The sequence below is a fragment of the Geotrypetes seraphini genome, chromosome 9 (genome assembly GCF_902459505.1).
Source record: "Geotrypetes seraphini chromosome 9, aGeoSer1.1, whole genome shotgun sequence".
In the NCBI taxonomy this organism is placed as follows: Eukaryota; Metazoa; Chordata; class Amphibia; order Gymnophiona; family Dermophiidae; genus Geotrypetes; species Geotrypetes seraphini.
In genome coordinates this window covers 143938991-143957071 of record NC_047092.1, presented here as the reverse complement: position 1 = coordinate 143957071, position 18081 = coordinate 143938991, and the positions used below count along the sequence as shown (strand labels likewise).

The window sequence follows — 18081 nt, the reverse complement described above, 5'->3', positions numbered from 1 at the left end:
TGCTTGATGGCACCTAACTCCACTTCCGGTGTTAGCCATAGTGGCATTAAGCATCGTAAAGCACCTGCGTAGGCACAATTCCAGTGCCTTTTATTTAGACACTGTAGGCGCTTTAACTTTAGTGTTTTTTTGCCATTTTAAATGGCATTTCTCAATTTAGGCGCCTAAGTTTGATCGCTGTTTATAGAATTTATATGCAGCCTGTTACAAAATTGTCCCCGAAGTGGGGGAAACCCTTCAGTGTATTTGGCTGATAAAAGCATCTTTTGCGCTATAAAATATTTGCTACCAAGTATGTTCAATGTATTTCACAATTTAGACATTTCTTTTTGTGCAATTTCCAGGTTTGGTTTAGCAACCGCCGTGCTAGATGGAGGAAACAAGCAGGTGCCAATCAGCTGATGGCTTTTAATCACCTGATCCCAGGGGGCTTTCCACCTGCAGCCATGCCAGCTTTGCCAACCTACCAGCTGTCTGAGACCTCTTATCAACCCACTTCCATTCCACAAGGTATAGCAAATGATTGGACAGAGTCTGCTGGTGCAGTTTCTACCCATTAGATTCACTTTGTGGAAGTGTTTTTCCACACATGTGAAAAAGGAAAACACCTTCCGGGCATAACCCTTTGTAATATTTTTTACTGCCACACATTGATGGAGGTTAGAGTAATGGACTGAGAACCAAGGTAGCCTGGTTAAAATCCTAGATTATTTCCTTTGACCTTGGGCATGTCAAGAGGATAATTCTGTATGGGTGGCCTAAAGTTAGATGCAGGTATCATGTATGCTATGTGCAATTTTGATAACTGTAATTGCATGCGCAGTTGTCATTATAGAACAGAAGCATTAATCTGCAGATATGCACCTAACTTTAGGCGCAAAAACATATGCTATCAAAATGGCAGTGTACAGTGGCATAGTAAGGGGTGGCGGGGGTGGGGGTGGGGGAGTCTTGGTGAGGGCGCAGGCACCCATCTTCCTCTCCGCCCTCCCCGCTCCTTCCCCACCCACTGCGCTGCATGCATGCTGCGTCCCTTCCCCTGCACCTCTGTAACATTCCTGGCGCAAACAGCAACCCCCAACCTGATGTCATGTCAGCGTTATATCTTCCTCTGACGTCACTTCCTGGACCCGCGCCTAGGAAGTGACATCAGAGGAAGAGCCGATGCTGGCGCGACAGCAGATTGGGGGTTGCTGCTCGCGCCAGGAACGTTACAGAGGTATGCGTGAGGCAAGAGGGGGCGGGAAAGGAGCGTGTGGAGGTGGGTGGGAGACAGAGAAGAGGGTGAGGAGGGGCACCACTGCCCCGGGCACTTCTCACCCTCGCTACGCCACTGGCGGTGTAAATGCTTGCGCCTAACTGTAAGCATTTAGATACATAATGGCAAGTACTCTAAAAGATGTGTGCATGTAAATGCCAGGCATGCTCCTGGCCCACCCATATCCCTCTTAGGTCCTCAGCGCCTTGCAGTTCTAGGCATAACTGCTAGGGCCAGTCAACACCAATTATAGCTAACAATTGGTTCTTAAAGCCAATTAGTATCTAATTAGTCAATTAAGTTACATGCACAACTGACCTCATTCTGTAACTTGGATGTGCATCTTTATGCACTAATGGACTGACTGCATATATGTCGTCTAAAAAACTTGGCGCCAACCAGTGCAGTGCTAATTGCAATTCTACAAAAGCTAGGTGCACTGTATGGAATTACACTTAGCGCTGCTAAGCATCTTATCTTTTAGGTACACCATGTTTATGCCAGGGTTTTCTCGGCCTGCATGCCTGCACCTAAGTTAGGCACACAACAGTGCCTAACTCAAAAACAGGCGCCTAACTCAAAACCACACCCATGATCCATCCCTAACTATACCTACTTTTAGGGAGGCACTTTGGACTAGGTGCATACTTTGTCTAGAATCGCACTTTCCAAACCATGCGCCTAACTTCCAATTAATGGAAATTATGAGTTGTTAAGTGTCAATTGGTGCTGATTAAGCTTATTAATCAATTAAGTTAGGCACCTACATTGGCTAGGCATGTCGATGTGGGCACCTAACTTTAGGTGGACTGTATAGAATTTGGGGGTGTCACATTGGACATGCAAATTTATAGAATGAGGGTGTTAACCCTTAGTTGCCTAAGGTACAAACTAGATTGTGAGCATCTGGGGACAAGGAGATACCTATTGTACCTGAATGCACTGTTCTCTCGAAGCTGGGCAGGAGTTCTCCACTTACATTTCTGCCAGTGGGGGGTATTGTTTCAATATCACATTTTCAATGGTGAAAGACCGAGAAGTCCTGCAGGACTCCAGAGCACCCGCCTGTCCTTAGCACTACCTCCCAGTCGGAAGACTCCTGTGCGGCTCAAAGGGAATACAACTAGCCTGGAGCTGCAACTGAAAAACGCACGAACTAAATCAAAATAAATAAAGCCATTTTAGCAGGCTTGTATGCAATTTACAGGGGCAAATTCCCTGCATGTAATTAACAGATATGAAAAGCTTCTATTTGTACATTTAAGATTTGTAGCATGCGCAGGATTGAAGCGGATGTGTTGTGGATGGGGTTTAGGTGGGCCTGCAAACTACCCATGTATTTCCAGTTTTACAACAACAACACATGCATACTTTAAAAAAAAAAATCAATCTGGATATCGGTATTGCTTTGAGGCATTTGTGTCAGGTAACGGCTTGTTTGGACTTTGGATTTGTACCAGTGACAGAGGAGGAAATAATGCTTACCTCCCTGCTGTTATCAACCATCTCAAAATTTTATTTAAAAAAAAGAAATTTTTCACTTAGCTCCTTAATGGATTCTTCCTGAAAGTCCTGTTTTATGAAATCTGCCATTTACACATGTAACTGCAGACATATGCAAATGCAGAACCCTGAATTAGAGAATGACACGGTGACAGAGTTTGTCATCTTCTCCGTCCCTGCAGAGAACCGTGGGAAACCACCTGTGTCTATCCACTGCTTATTCCTAGGATAAGCAGCATATAATCTGTTTTGCTACTTGGGATCTAGCTAAGTGCTTGGGACCTGGATTGGCCACTGTTGGAAACAGAATACCGGGCTTGATGGACCTTCGGTCTGTCCCAGTATGGCAATTCTTATGCTCTTATCTCAACCTCAGTCCTTCTACACCAGCATTCTTCAATGCAAGGCTTGAGGGTCAGTGGTTGTGTCCATTCATACTCTGATTCTTTCCTCTGTCCTTAAAGAATGACGTGAGGATGGCTTCCAATGGTTATCTACAGGAACGGAGATGGTGACAAATTCTGTCGCCATGTCATTCTCTATGAATGATGCCGCTTCTCCTTATATATCTTCTCCTTATATATATGATCATTGATTGGACCAACCGCTTGCCGTTCCAATGAACTCCGTGGTGTAGGGTTGGAGTGTGCAGGTGACTTTCTACCAATGGATCTCATATTTCAGTGCTTCCCAATCTTTATGTGGCTGTAACCCCATGAATATATCTAAATAAAATTGTGTGGCTCCCTGGAGGTTTAGAATTATTATGCACCTGCGACCCCAAAGGCAAGTTTTCTGACCCCGTGTAGGGTCCTGACTTACAGTTTGGGAAGCTCTGTCGTATTTCCTTAAAATTGGTCGCAGCAAAGTGACCTCCATGGCTCAGCCACAGATCTCCATCATACAGATCATCAGTTTTAATCCTGGAAACCCCCCCCAAAAACCTTACAGAGAGGGCTGAAGAAAATGAAAATGTATTGCAGGAGGGGGGAAAAAAAGGAGGGGAGGGGTTATGATAGAAGTGCTGAAAAATCTGACCAGTTTTCAAAAAAACCAAGAAAAAGGAAAGGGGCAATGTTAAACCCAAGTCAGTCAGAGCGTTTTTAAACCTGTACCCTGATCCCAGTCTTTGGAAGCTATCCAGGTACAACTGATATTCAGTGCCGATACCTGTATAGCAGTGGTCTCAAACTCGCGGCCTGCCAGGTACTATTTTGAGGCTCTCGGTATGTTTATCATAATCACAAAAGTAAAATAAAACAGTTTCTTGATCATATGTCTTTTTAGCTATAAATTACAATATTATTATTAAGACTTAGCCAAAAGGAAAGATTTATAAACTATAAAGAGTTTTACCTCTTGCAAAATTGTCATTTCTTTAATAAGACATTAACTATTTTTTCTGAGGCCCTCCAAGTACCTACAAATCCAAAATGTGGCCCTGCAAAGGGTTTGAGTTTGAGACCACTGTTGTATAGCTATTTGAGTGAGTTAGAACTAACCTAATTTGCCTGGATAAGTGTTGAATGTTGGTGTTTTCTGGATAATTTCCACCTCTGTCATAACTCCGCCCCTGGATAGTGCCAAGATGGTCAGAGGTTATATTCAGCAGTGTTAACTGGATAATTCCGCTGAATATCATTATTCTGACGTTTCGAGGCCTAGTTATCGAGGCAGCAGGTACTGCACTCGTATAACTAATAAAACATTGACCCTGAAACTGAATGAGAAGGAGTTATAGTGGGCAGTTGCAGGAAAAAAGTTCAGAGGAATTATTACATTACATTACAGATTTCTATTCCGCCATTACCTTTCGGTTCAAAGCGGATTACAAAAAGAGTTATGGAAGAAAGGTTACAACGTTAGATCAGAAAAGGTTTCCAAGAGAGGGAAAAGTAGGATCTGGGGTTAGGGAAGGGATGGTAAGAGGGGGGTTAAGCTTTATCATGGTATTAAGCTTTATTAAGGGATTTCTTGAAGAGTATAGTTTTTATTTCCTTTCTGAACATCTTGTAGTCTGGGGTTGTTGTCAATAGGTTGGAGACTTGGTTGTCTATCTTCGCTGCCTGAGTGGCCAGTAGTCCGTTGTATAGTTTTTTCCGTTTTACTTCTTTGATTGGGGGGTAAGTGAATGGGGTGTGTGTTTTTCTATGCCTGGTAGAGGTGGTTTGGATGAGGCGGTCATTTTGGTAGGTTGGGCTGTCTCCATTTATAGTTTTAAATAGTATACAGTAGAATTTAAATTGTATTCTTTCCTGGATTGGAAGCCAATGAGAATTGATGAATGCCTCAGTAATGTGATCATGTTTTTTCAATGAATAGACGAGTCTCAGAGCTGTATTCTGAATTGTCTGTAGTTGTTTAATCATTATTGCAGGGCAGGGGAGGTAGAGGATGTTGCAATAGTCTAGGATACTTAGGATTAGAGATTGTACTAGGAGCTGAAATTGTGTTTTTTTATGCATTCTTTCAAATCCTTTGCTTTACATAATTTCATCCACTTTGTGTTTTTCTTTCGTTTCAGCTGTGTCTGATCCCAGTAGTACCGTTCACAGACCTCAGCCTCTCCCTCCAAGCTCTGTGCACCAGAGCAGTCTTCCTCCCAACCCAGACAGCAGCTCTGCGTATTGCCTCCCCAGCAGCCGGCATGGATTCTCCAGCTATACGGACGGTTTCGTGCCTCCGTCTGGGCCCTCAAATCCCATGAACCCTGCCATTGGCAATGGTCTTTCACCTCAGGTCAGTCTTACATTGGCAGGCAGAGACTTTGCTGTGTACTAGAATCCAAGAGTCTGTCACCTAAGGCAAAAGAAAAAGACACTGCCAAATGCAAACCATAATGTATTCTTTATACAAGCCAGTTTCCTTTTCTCTAACCGTGGTTCATTCATTTGTTCCTAACTGCTTTTGCGAGTTGTCATTTGAATGGCCATTGTATAAGGCACACCTAAATTTAGGCACCATTTATACACACTGATTTCTAGATTAAGTGCACTTATGCATGTGAATTATGTGTTGGCATTCGTGAGCGTAAATACTAGGCACCATTCTATAAAATATATGCCAAAATCACTTCATTCAAAAGGCAGCATATCAAGTCAATAAACATAAACATGGGAGCATTGGAGGTATAGGGCACGCAAAACGCAGGTTCTTGGTTTCTACTGTAATTGAATTTTTGGCCGAAACTAGATACTCATCCCTGACAGAGATCAGGTTCTCCTAGGCCATCCACTCCCTTGACTACAAACTCCACCCTTCCACCATCCTTAGGCTCTTCCTGGGTCTACCTTTAGAAGCCCTGATGACCCAGCTGCAAAACTACTGCCTATGCCAATTCCAATCTCAAAATGGCTGCCGTGACCTCATGCGGCAGCCATTTTGACTGCAGAGTTGGCAGGAATATGAGCAACTGAGGATTGCTCTTTTCTACCAGGGTTTTTAAAGGTAGATCCGAGGAGGGTGTTTGGGTGGTTGGGTGGGGGTGAGGTAGGTAGAGAGTGATCACATTGAAGTTGCTGGGAGCTGGTACAGGGTGATCATGAGGGGAGGGGGAAGTTTTGATATCAGCTGAAAATGCACTGGCATTTTTGACTGAAACCAAAGCTTTGCTGAACATGAAAACAAAATTTGGTTGGCCTCTAATTGGCGGGTCATGGGTGTGTCTCTGCTAATTGCACATAACATAGAATGTTATAGGTTACAGAGTATATCTAGCCACCAACAGTTATGACAGCCATTAACTTGGGGTAACTGTTGATGCCTACCTTTAGGCACCACAAAACCAACTTATGCTAATATTCTATAACAGCATCTTTGTACCAAGATGCTGTTATAGTATTGGCACGTAGCCAGTGGCAATGGGGAGCCTATATCATAGCTTGAATTTATAGAATTGCCATTACAGACTTCAGGTTCTGTTTTCAGACAAGTTTTTTTCTGTAGGCTGAGAATGGGAAATCTTTTTGAAACAGGGTTCATAGTCACTTGTCAAACACTATTAATGTATTGTTAGCAGTGGTGTAGTAAGGGGTGGGTGGGGGCAGACAACCCTTGGCGCCGTTGTGGTGGGGGCGCAGGCACCTCTCCACCCCCTCAATGCCACACTCACGTCCTCCCTTCCCCGCCCTCTGTACCTCTGAGCCAGCGTGAGCAACTGCTCTGGACTGCTGGCTCCCTCAGAAATCACTTCCGGGTTGCGGGGCCAGGAAGTGATGTCAGAGGGAAGGCCAAAGCCGACACGAGCAGCAGGCCAGAGAAGCTGCTCACGCTGGCAAAGATTTAAAGAGGTATGGGGGTGAGAAGGGAGGGTGCGAGTGTGGCATGGGGCACATGGAAGGAGCGGGGGGTGGCATGGACATAACATAACATCGTGCTTATAGATCGCGTAACCAGAAGTTCAACGCGGTTAACAAAAAATTAATAATAAAATAACATAAAAGACACCGAGAACTATTTGGCCGAATACTTTGAGAAAAGATAGGTTTTTAACAGGGTTCTAAAGTGTTTGTAAGAACAAGCTCTACGTAACAGCTGTTGAAATTCTTTGTCGTAGGAAGCTGCCTGAAATGCTAATGTATGATCCAAGAATTTCTTACTTTTACAACCTTGAATCGATGGGAAAATGAACAGGGCATGAGATCTACTGTATTTGTAATATGCTATAAGAAATCTATCAGTCATATAGATTGGAGCAGTGCCATTCACAACCTTATAACAAAGACAACCCAACTTAAACAGTACATGAACCTCCATCGGGAGGCAGTGTAACTCGCAATAGAATGGTGTCACATGATCATACTTCTTCAAACTATAGATCAATCTTACTGCTGTATTCTGAATTAATCTAAGTTTAGCCATCTCTTTCTTAGTACATGTTAAATAAACTATATTACAGTAATCAAGAAGGCTCAATAACAATGATTGAACTAGAAGTTTGAAAGCAGAAAACTCAAAATATGGTTTTATGGTCCAGAGCTTCCATAAAGTATAATAACCCTTTTGTACCACGGAATCCACCTGTTTTTTCATACTCAAATGTTGGTCAGTAATAACTCCCAATATTTTAATCGTTGGGTGGATTGTATATAATGTTGCGTCTATAGTAATTGATGGTTCATGGAAATTTTTATTCGGTGATGCCACAAAAAACTTGGTCTTTTTGTGATTTAATTTAAGCTTGAATTCCTGCATCCATGAATCCATCAGTTTCAGTACAGACTCAATCGTATGAGTGATGTGGGACAGAACTGAGTTACAAGGGATAATAATCGTGATGTCAGTGTAACTAAACAATTTTATCCTCAGATTACTCAAATGGGGACCCAAAGAACAAAGATACACATTAAATAATGTGAGCTCTGAGGGACTACACATGGGTTTTTCCAGACCACAGAAAGCTGATTGTTGGACTTAACTTGGACTTAACTTGGATTCAAGAAACCCTTTAAACCATGAGAGTACATTACCTTGCAATCCCAAGGCATCTAAGCAGGCCAGTAATTTGGAGCGATCCACCAAATCAAAGGCACTACTTAGGTCAAACTGTAGAACCAACCTGTTTAGATAATCTAACATTGTAGCTAAAACCGTTTCTGTGCTAAAATGGGGAAGGAATGGGGGGCAGAGAGGAGGGTTCAGGAGAGCACCACCACACTGGGTGCTTCCTATCCCTTGCTACGCCACTGATTGTTAGTTTCCAAGATTGTAAAGATAGATACAGTTTAGGCACAGGTGGATTTTAGAAAGGACATACAGACTGGAATTGAGATGTGCAGTTTGGGGCATCTCAAGTTCCACTAGTATTTTAGTAGATCCTGTTCTACAGCACATTGAGAATGGATGTGTATACTAGAGAATGACACGGTGACAAAATTCATCACCGTTCCCGTCCCTGCGGATAACCATCTTCATGTCATTCTTTAAGGAGAGAGGGAAGAATCAGAGTATGACTGGGCAAAACCACTGACCCTCGAGTCTTGCATTGAAGAATGCTGGTGTAGAAGGATTGAAGTTGAGATAGACACTACAGAATGACAGTCTCTGGTATCCAGAGCAGATATTGTGATATCATAATGCCTCATTCCACCAGTGCCTAAGAACCAATCACATCAGTGATATCACAATGGCTTCATTATCCTTGGCTCACAAAAGAATCAGAGTATGAATGGCCACAGCCACTGACCCTCAAGCTTTGCTTTGAAGAATGCTTGTGTAGAAGGACTGAGGTCGAAATAGACACTAGAAAATGACATGAGATTATTTCCTGCGGTTATCCGTGGGGACGGGAACAGTGATGAATTTTGTCACCGTGTCATTCTCTAGTGTATACATCAGTTATGTGTGGAGGCATCCATTTTGTAATCATATATGTCTAAAATATCAACGAGATCAGCATAGCAACCTAAACATGCATTTGACAGCTCATGCACATTTATGTTGGCATTTCAGAAAACAAGCCAACAAATCAACTAACTCCAGAAACATATGTAATGTTCCAGAGCATGCATTTGCATGCTATCCAATTTTGAAACACATTCTCCAAAGCGGTCACAGAGCTCAGTATCCCTTGACTGTGCCACTTTCTGGAAGGAGGGGCAAAAACACTGGGGATTAAGGAGGTGGTACCACTATTCCCTCCAGTGAAGCACTGTGCAAATGCAAAACAAGCAACTTTCTACATTCTAAACATTCTCAGAAGCAACTGTCGACATGTATGTCCATAGACATAATGGTGCATTCCCCTTTTGAAATGGAGAATGAATGTATCTCATTTTGTCCTACCCTAGTCCCATCTAAAACATGTTCAGACAATGTCCCCTTGACAATTGACATATACACATTTTTGAATTTTAAGACTTGTGCATCCTGGTGTTTTAAAATCGAGATTTAGACGTGTATGCAAAGTACACCTCTAAATACTGGTTTATGCATGTCCAAAACAAGAATAGCGTTTCGCAAATAAACATCAATATGCAATGCATTTTCAAACACATTTTCTTTGGTGAAACTAATAGTTTTAACAAAATCCTGTGACTGAATAAAGGTTGGGAGCTACTCACTCATATAAATGAGTTATAAGTGCAAACATTAGGAGAATTTATTGCAGTTTGCAATTATGTAAATATTTGAATGCCATAATTGTTTTTCTAATTTGCATCAATGCTTGAGTTTTTTTTTTGGAGACCGTGTTAATAAATTGCCTTGATAATTAAATGTCAAGAGGTTGAATGAGTTTCCCACATTTAGCATTTGTATGAAGCTGGAATTAGGTATTTCCAAAATATAGTCAGCCATAATAATGTGAGCATTGCTCAGGTGTTTAGAACAGTTGTCCACTAAAATATGTTATGAAATGGGTTCAGTCTATGATTACAAACAGGTATCTCTTCAGAGATGTAAAGGAAAGTTTTAACAGCTTTATTTTCATTCCAAACCCTTCCTGCCTTTCAGCGGATGGATAGACTAGAGGGAAGCTAAGAATGACTTAAATGAAAAGTGAAAAGACAATTATAGACAATTACACACTAATCACTGACTATCGCCACTGCCTAAGCAGTGAGAGGGCATTTTAATAGGCAGAAAATGAGATTTTAATGGCACAAAGGGTGGTCAGAATAACAGCTCACACATCTTTGCTTTTTTGGTTTTCTTGGGCTTGTGGCCTGCCTCTCAGGAGCCCAGTTGCTGGTTTCTGTGCCAGGGTGATAAGTCTGTGAAGCCGAAAAGTTCAAAGCAGCTAGAGTTGAAAAGACTGAACAGCAGAGGCAATGAAATAAACATTTTTGCCCAAAGGCAAAAGTTCATAAACCCTTTTTTTTTTTTTAACAGTCAGTGTAATTAAGTTTCCTATAGCACAAAGTGAGATATTGAACTTTATGACATTAAACCTCAATAAAAAAAAAAAAAAGAAACGCGACATAAAAACAACTGAATCTTTGTCCTAGACTTTGGTGAATTTTTAGCTTGAAGAATCCCGATGCTTAACTATAAATCGTAGCAAAAATGCTTCGCATTAGCGATAGTTTCATGTTCAAACCAATAAGTTCACAGAAGGGGGTTGTTCATCTGGCCATCTGTTTAAAAATACAAAGTTTTTACAGGGGAAAAAAATCATTATACGAAGGGGTCCTGAAAAGTTCTCAGCCCAACCGAGAATAATGTGGATATGGTTCAATCAATGATCTGAAACAATGTCAAAACATAGAATTTCATTTCTGCAAATTGGCACTTTCTGAAATAAGATAACACTCTTTTCAGCTACAGAGACAAAATAACTCAGAATTTAGGAAGTTGGTTGGTTGGGCTGAGAACTTTTCAGCTCCTCGTATGTAATAAAAGTGAGCCTAGTATAGGACAATCAAGCCATTGTGACATCACTGACGAGGTTGGCTCTTGTTGGTGGAATGAGGCATTATGACATCACAATCTCAGCTCAGAGGCTGAAAGTCTTCACACTATGAGTGGGTGCTGAAAAGTTCTCAGTCTGACCAAGAAGAGAATAATGTGGATATGGTTCAATCAATGATCTGAAACAATGTCAAAACATAGAATTTCATTTCTGCAAATTGGCACATAATGAAATAAGATAGCACTCTTTACAGCTACAGTGGCAAAATAATGCTTAGAATTTTGGAAATTGGTTTGTTGAGCTGAGATCTATTCAGCACCCCCTCATAAACCTAGCGCAGCTTTTTGTGCAAAAGACTGCAAACATTCTCAAGACAGAAAACAAACACTTCTTAAAATAATTATTAGATTACCGGTACATAGGGCTCCTTTTACTAAGCTGTGGTAGTGCTAGCATGTGCTTTCTGCAGCTTAAATGGGCATACCTTTGGTCATGCCGAGGTATTCTGTAATAACAGCCCAACTCACACATGCAAACCACGCTCTAAAAATCTTTCTTAATTTTTCTCTAAAGGGGCATGTCTGGGGGTGGAGAATGAGTGTGACACTGTGAATTAGCACAATCACATGACTTCACACTTTACTGATTAGCATAAGATATGCATAGGATTTGCGCATAAATCCTTTTCATTGGCTGCCATTTGAATCCAGAGTTCTGTTATAAAATAACATTTGGTATGCTTCCGAGTTACTTAAACTCCCATTTTAATTTGAATTAAACAAATAAGAGCTCGTGAACATTACATTTGTTCGCCTATCCCTCAGTTAAATTTTGCCAGTACAAAAGGTTTTGTGAAAGAATCTTTGCCTTTCAGGCAGCTAAATTAAACATTGGGCTTGCCCGGTGTGTGTTAGAAGCCACTTCCTACCTGGACTTTAGAAAACAGTTTAATAGGCCACGGCCTTAATACTTTTTTCTATTTTTACCTTGCTATGTAAAATTCTCCGCATTCTTATATACTGCATGCATTTTATAAATTATGTATTTCTTTTCCTCAGCTGCCTTTAATTGCTGTCTTTTCAAATAACTCATATTGTTTGTATCTTATCCAATTGTTGTGAACCGCCTAGAACTCCCGGGTATGGCGGTATATAAAAATAAATTTATTATTATTACTGCCTACAAAAAAGATGGCAGTAAGGGCACATGCCCTAATTTTTGGTAATGGGTACACTCTAATGGCACCATGGTACTGATTAGAACTATATCAGCATATCTGCATGCTTTTTACTTGCATGTGCTTTGCGAAACACAGTTGCCTTTGACTAGTAGTTTGGAGATAGAATAATTATTGATAAAAAATGTGGTTGCCGTGATAGTCCATTTTAAAGGTAATAAATAGAAATAAAACAAACCAAAAAAAAAAAAATTAGCTGATATCTATTTTATTTGCCAAACAATGCCTTTTTTCCTGGATTCTATATATGGTGCTGAAAATTGCACACACAGATTTGGGTATGTGCCCAATTTGGACCTGATTCTATATAGATGCCTATATTAGACACCGCTAGGCACCCTGACCAAGGATGCCTAGAGACGCCTAACTATGGAATCCATGAGCAACTTTTTAAAAAAATTGGCTTAATTGGTGTGGTAATTGATTGTGCCAGTTTTCAGCCAAACAAACAAACAAAAAAAAAATTAAATTAACAATTAAGAGCTCGGTATCGACACTTAGTTGAGGTGACAACACCTATCTGAAAAGGAAGCATGGTTAGAGTGGAGAATAGGTGTGGTTGACTTAGGCGTTACTAGCATCTGAGTTAGGTGCCAGTAAATTAGACTAAGTAAAACCTGGCCTACTATACCAGTGCCTACTTCTAGAACACCTAGCAACCACCTAAGCATGCCTAGGAGCCGCTAGTCAGGATTCTATAAAGGAGGCCTAGCGGTTGATTGACAACCACACCAAGTGGAGTCTACAATGTAGGCACTGCTAGGCTTGGTTTATAGAATTCAGTCCTTTGTGTGTGTAATTTAATTGCATAACAAGCCGAATTACCCTTAATTGACTCCAATTGCACTTGCGTGGCTCCAATTAATATTTGCGAGCACATCTTGCTGAGCGCTATTCTATAAAAATGTATGCACAGATCTTGTCTTGTATAACTGAAAATGGGACGTGGTTATAGAAGGGGCATGGGTGAGTCATGGGCGTTCACTAAAGATATGCAAAGAATTATAGAATTTGGGGAATCTATGCTTAGTTTACACTCGCAGATTTATACCAGGTTTCAACTGGGTGCAGATCTCGGGACGATGCACTATTCTGTAAATGATGCCCAACGCAGAGCATCATTTATAGATTAGCACTTGGGGCCAGATTCTATAACTGGTGCCTAAGCACACCTGCTTTGTAAGTGTTGCTCTGCATGGTTGTCAATCAGTCGCTAGGCGCTGTTTATAGAATTGCGCTTAGCGGCGACTAAGCAAGCTTAGCTGTTTCTAGGCATTCTAGAGGCAGGTGCTGGTACATTAGGCCAGGTTTTACCCGGCCTAATTTACCAGCACCTATCTCAGATACCTAGCGATGCCTTACAAAAGATACCTGAACAGAACTCTAGCCTTCCAAGAAGATCATCTAAATGATTGGCTGAGCAATATTATCTCGCGTTCTTCATCCTACCTAAACTTCAGAAAATTATTAAAAGCTAACCTATTTAACCGATTTGTAGCCTAAGACCCATTACCCGACCCTTTCCCCCTAAGATCTCTTTTTTTCATACCTTTGCTTCCTGCCCACCGTACATTTGACCCCTTATATTGTACCTGTTCCATGCTTACATATATTAATTGTATCTGTATCTGCTGATTGTACCCATTCGCTGATTGTCCAGCCCTTCTTTATTGTAAACCACCTCGAACTACTATGGCTTTGGCGGTATATAAGAAATAAAATTATTATTATTATTATTACTGTACCATGCCTATTCTCTGCCCCTAATCATACCTATTTTTCAGGTAGGCATTGTTAGGTGTCAGAGGGTGCACGGATTTTAGCCATTGCTAGGCACTGCTCTGAGTTCTCTATGGAACTCTTAATTGTTTCATTTATTAAAATCTAGTTCATTTAACTTCAATGGCGTAGTCAATTTTAAATGCCATTTACGCTAATTAAAACAATTTGGATTATTTGCGGATTTTAGTTAAGCGTCGCTAGGTGTCCTCAATGTAAGTGCTTAGGAGGGCTTGACATAGGTGCCATTTATAGAATCTGGTCCCAAGCGTACATTTTTGTGGTACCCAAATTTGAGCAATATAAATTACAAACCCACTTTTTTCAAAACTGGAAGTGAACTTTATATAGTACAATTACTATCCAATTTATATATAGGGGGGTGTGACAGGCGGCACATGCAAGAGAAGGAAAGGACACAATGACTGTTACTCCTATGGAAAGTTGGAAGATAAGTTTTTTGCAGCTTCTACTGATTTGATAAAACTGGTAGTGGTGAAGATGTGATAGAGATATATAGAGAATGCATTATTGAGTTATATAGAGAATTTCAATGAGATAGGGGAGATTTTTATGTTGGTTATTGAAGTCCGCAGTAGGTCTAAAAACTTATATGGCCTCAATTCTGAGGCTTTTCCTACCCCAAATATATCAATTGAATACGTATTGTAATATGTAAAGTTCACTTCCAGTTTTGAAAAAAATTCGTAAGTTTCTGATTTATGTCGCTGGAGCCTCTTGACCACTACCCTGATAGTAATACATTAGGAGTACCCGGATTTGGGCATTATTTACTGAATCTAGGCCTTTTTGACTAGCTTTTGAAGGCAATACGTTCTTCTTTAGGTCAGAATCTAGAAAGGATGCTCTTAATAGTAGATATTTGATCCCTTTTGTTTCAAACTTTGGTTACTAGGCTGATGTCAAGAGAGATTTGTGTTAGCAGTGACTGACTGCAAAACCTTGAGTGGGTTTTGATAATACTGTACATAGGATATTAATGTGGCATGTGGAATGTAAGAATGCTGAAACACAGGAAATGAACTCTGAAAAGAATAAGTAGTAACTTATATTTCTGAACAAGCAGCAGAAAAGAATGAATGTAATAATATTTTATGCAGATTCTCCATGGCTTATAACAAATGTATAGGTAGCTATGCGAGAGGTCCAGCACTGGCATACGCCATGTAAAAATTTTTATCCTCAAAGGGCCAGATTTTATAAATGCTGCCTAACTGCACCTAAATTGTAAGCGTCGGTCTGCGCAGTTGTCAATCAACCACTAGGCGATGCTTATAGATTCACACCTAGCAGAGCCTAAGCAGACTTAGGGCCTCTTCTACCAAACCGCTCTGGCGGTTTTAGCGCGGGGAGCCGTGCTGAATGACACGAGCTGCTCTCGATGCTCATAAGAATTTTATGAGCGTCGGGAGCAGCACGGGTCATTCAGCGTGGCTCCCCGCGCTAAAACCGCTAGTGAGGTTTAGTAGAAGAGGGGGTTAAGCATCGTTAGGCACCGTAGAGGTAGGCACCAGTACATTAGGCCTGATTTACACCACACCAGTTGTCGCCTAATTTTTAGGTAACTTAAATAGAATCGGGCTGTTAGTGCTATTCTGTAAAGAGTGCTCAGCCCGCTATGCCCTTTATAGAATAGCGCGGAGTCTGAATTTTTCCTGGTGCTTACTTTTTGGCACCATTTACTGAATCCAGCCCTATATGTTAACTGGCTGATGGTAAATGTAGAACTCCTTTTGAATAATGATCTGAAAAAGTCTTCTTTCTTTTATATTAGATTATTTAAAAAAAAAATTAAGCCCTCTTTTAGTAAGCTATGATAGAAGTTTTTACTACAACCCAGATCACTACATGCTTTGATGCTACTCCAACACTTAGGGCTTCTTTTACTAAGGTGCGCTAGCGTTTTCAGCGCACACAGGAAATTACCGCACGCTACGCTTCTAGCACTAACGCCAGCTCAATGCTGGCATTAAGGTGTAGCATGCGCGGCAATGTAGCGCTCACTATTCCGCGCGTTAAAGCCCTAACGGGGCTTCGTAAAAGGAGCCCTTAGTAAAAAGGGAGGGGGGGGGATAATAACATAGTAAATGATGGCAGATAAAGTTCTGCACAGTCCATCCAGTCTGCCCAGCAGTCTCACTCTAGAGAATGACACGGGGATAAATTTTTCCCCGTCCCTGCAGGAACTCAATTTTCCCCGTCCCGTTCCCATCAGTTTTGTCGCTGTCCCTGCCCCTTTTCTGTAAGCTCTGCCTTAACTGCACAAGCCTCGAACACTTATAATTTTAAAGTGTTTGAGGCTTGTGCAGATGAGGACGGAGCTTAGGCATTGGTGGAATGAGGCATGACATCACAGTCTGAGCTCTAGAATGTTGCTACTTAGGATTTTAAAGTGTTTGAGGCTTGTGCAGATGAGGACAGAGCTTGCAGGAATGCGGCAGGGATAGGAAAAGAACTCACCGGGATAGGATGGGAAAATGAGTTCCCGCAGGGACGGAGAAAAATTTCTCCTCTGTCATTCTGTATCTTGCACTCATCAATCATCTAGTGCTAATTCATTTTACTAGCTAAGTTCCTCTATAAGATATCCTCCCCATCCCCCACTCCAACGATAAGCAAGACCTGCACTCGGATAATATGAATGTGATATAAAATATGCATACTTGCTCCTGATCAAACTCTATATATCATATATAGATACTCTGTAATCATATCTTTTGCTGAAATGAGAAGATTCACTTATACCAGATGTTGCGTACCAGCGCTACGTACATCCAGTAGCACTATAGAAATGATTAGTAGTAGTAGCGTATAGGCCTTCATGGTGCTTCTAGAATTGCATTGTCAATCAGTAACCATGGATACTAAGGTATCAAACTCCCTTACACCATATTATCTTAGTTTGATAATATCCAGATGAGCTAAAACAGATGTCGCTATATTTGACAGTGAGGCAGTAGGAGGTAGAGATTGGTGGCCACAGATTAAGCTAGGAGGAAAGGGCTGTATTTAAGTTTGTATTTTTGCAATTACAGGTAAGCAATAGGCTAAGACTTGGTTTATTTTATATCTTTATCATTTTGTGATTTTAATAAATGGGAAGGATATTCTACCCTCTTTAGAATGTAATTCAAAGAAAATTGTTTGGATTCCATTAACTTCATTGTGTAGAATTAAGAAGCGCATTTCATAGAGTAGATCTTCTTGGTTAAATTCTACCTAGTGAAATTTTCAAAGAACAGATTGACGGGAATAAATCAGAGAAGAGAAATCATTGTGCTTTCCTAGCACTTGGCATCTTAAAAGCAAGGAATGGCTCTGTGGATCTCATCAGTGTGATTGACTCTTCCATCTGTTACATCTGGTTGTGCCATTAGTACCTTTAAGAGTTCTTTGTTATAGACTTGTGGAGGGTAGTCTCATAAGATTGGGAGTGTAGAAAGAATTGGATATCAAAACATACAGGTACATCATGTATATGTATATACCACTTATAGCCTAAGGGGCTCATAATAATAAAAAAAAACGTCTAAAAAGTGGCCTAAATGGATACTTGGACGATCAAAAACCTGATCGTCCAAGTACCCATAACCAAAGCTGGTTTTAGACATAACTAAAACCAGCTTAGGCCTTTCCCCTGCCTCTAAACGCATAGAGCGAAAAGAGGCATTCTTAGAGGAGGGGAAAGGGAGGGAGGTGGGCCGACCAAGACATAGGTGTACAGCAGGTATAATCAAAAGTTTAGGTAGGTTGCCTAGTCGGTACTTATACGTTTTGACTTAGACCAAGTCAAAACAGGCATAAGTGCCGAAAAAGGGCACGCTGAGCTGATGGTGGCTGCCACGATCAGCTCAGCGGCCCAGCAGCCTACCCACCCCCCACCGCAACCATCGCGGCAGGAGAGATGTCTCATCTCCCCTGCCGGAATAGCAA

At 41.1% G+C, this 18081-nt stretch overlaps 1 protein-coding gene across 3 annotated transcripts in view; it reads left to right on the top strand.

The window, feature by feature from the left end:
• The window catches only part of PAX3 (paired box 3), a 203649-nt gene that overhangs the window by 149851 nt on the left and 35717 nt on the right, over positions 1–18081 (top strand). For all 3 annotated transcript variants that reach the window (XM_033958762.1, XM_033958760.1, XM_033958761.1), the window contains 2 exons: positions 345–510; positions 5286–5500. In XM_033958762.1, coding sequence (XP_033814653.1) covers positions 345–510; positions 5286–5500 — 381 coding nt within the window. The remainder of the gene's footprint in view (positions 1–344; positions 511–5285; positions 5501–18081) is intronic.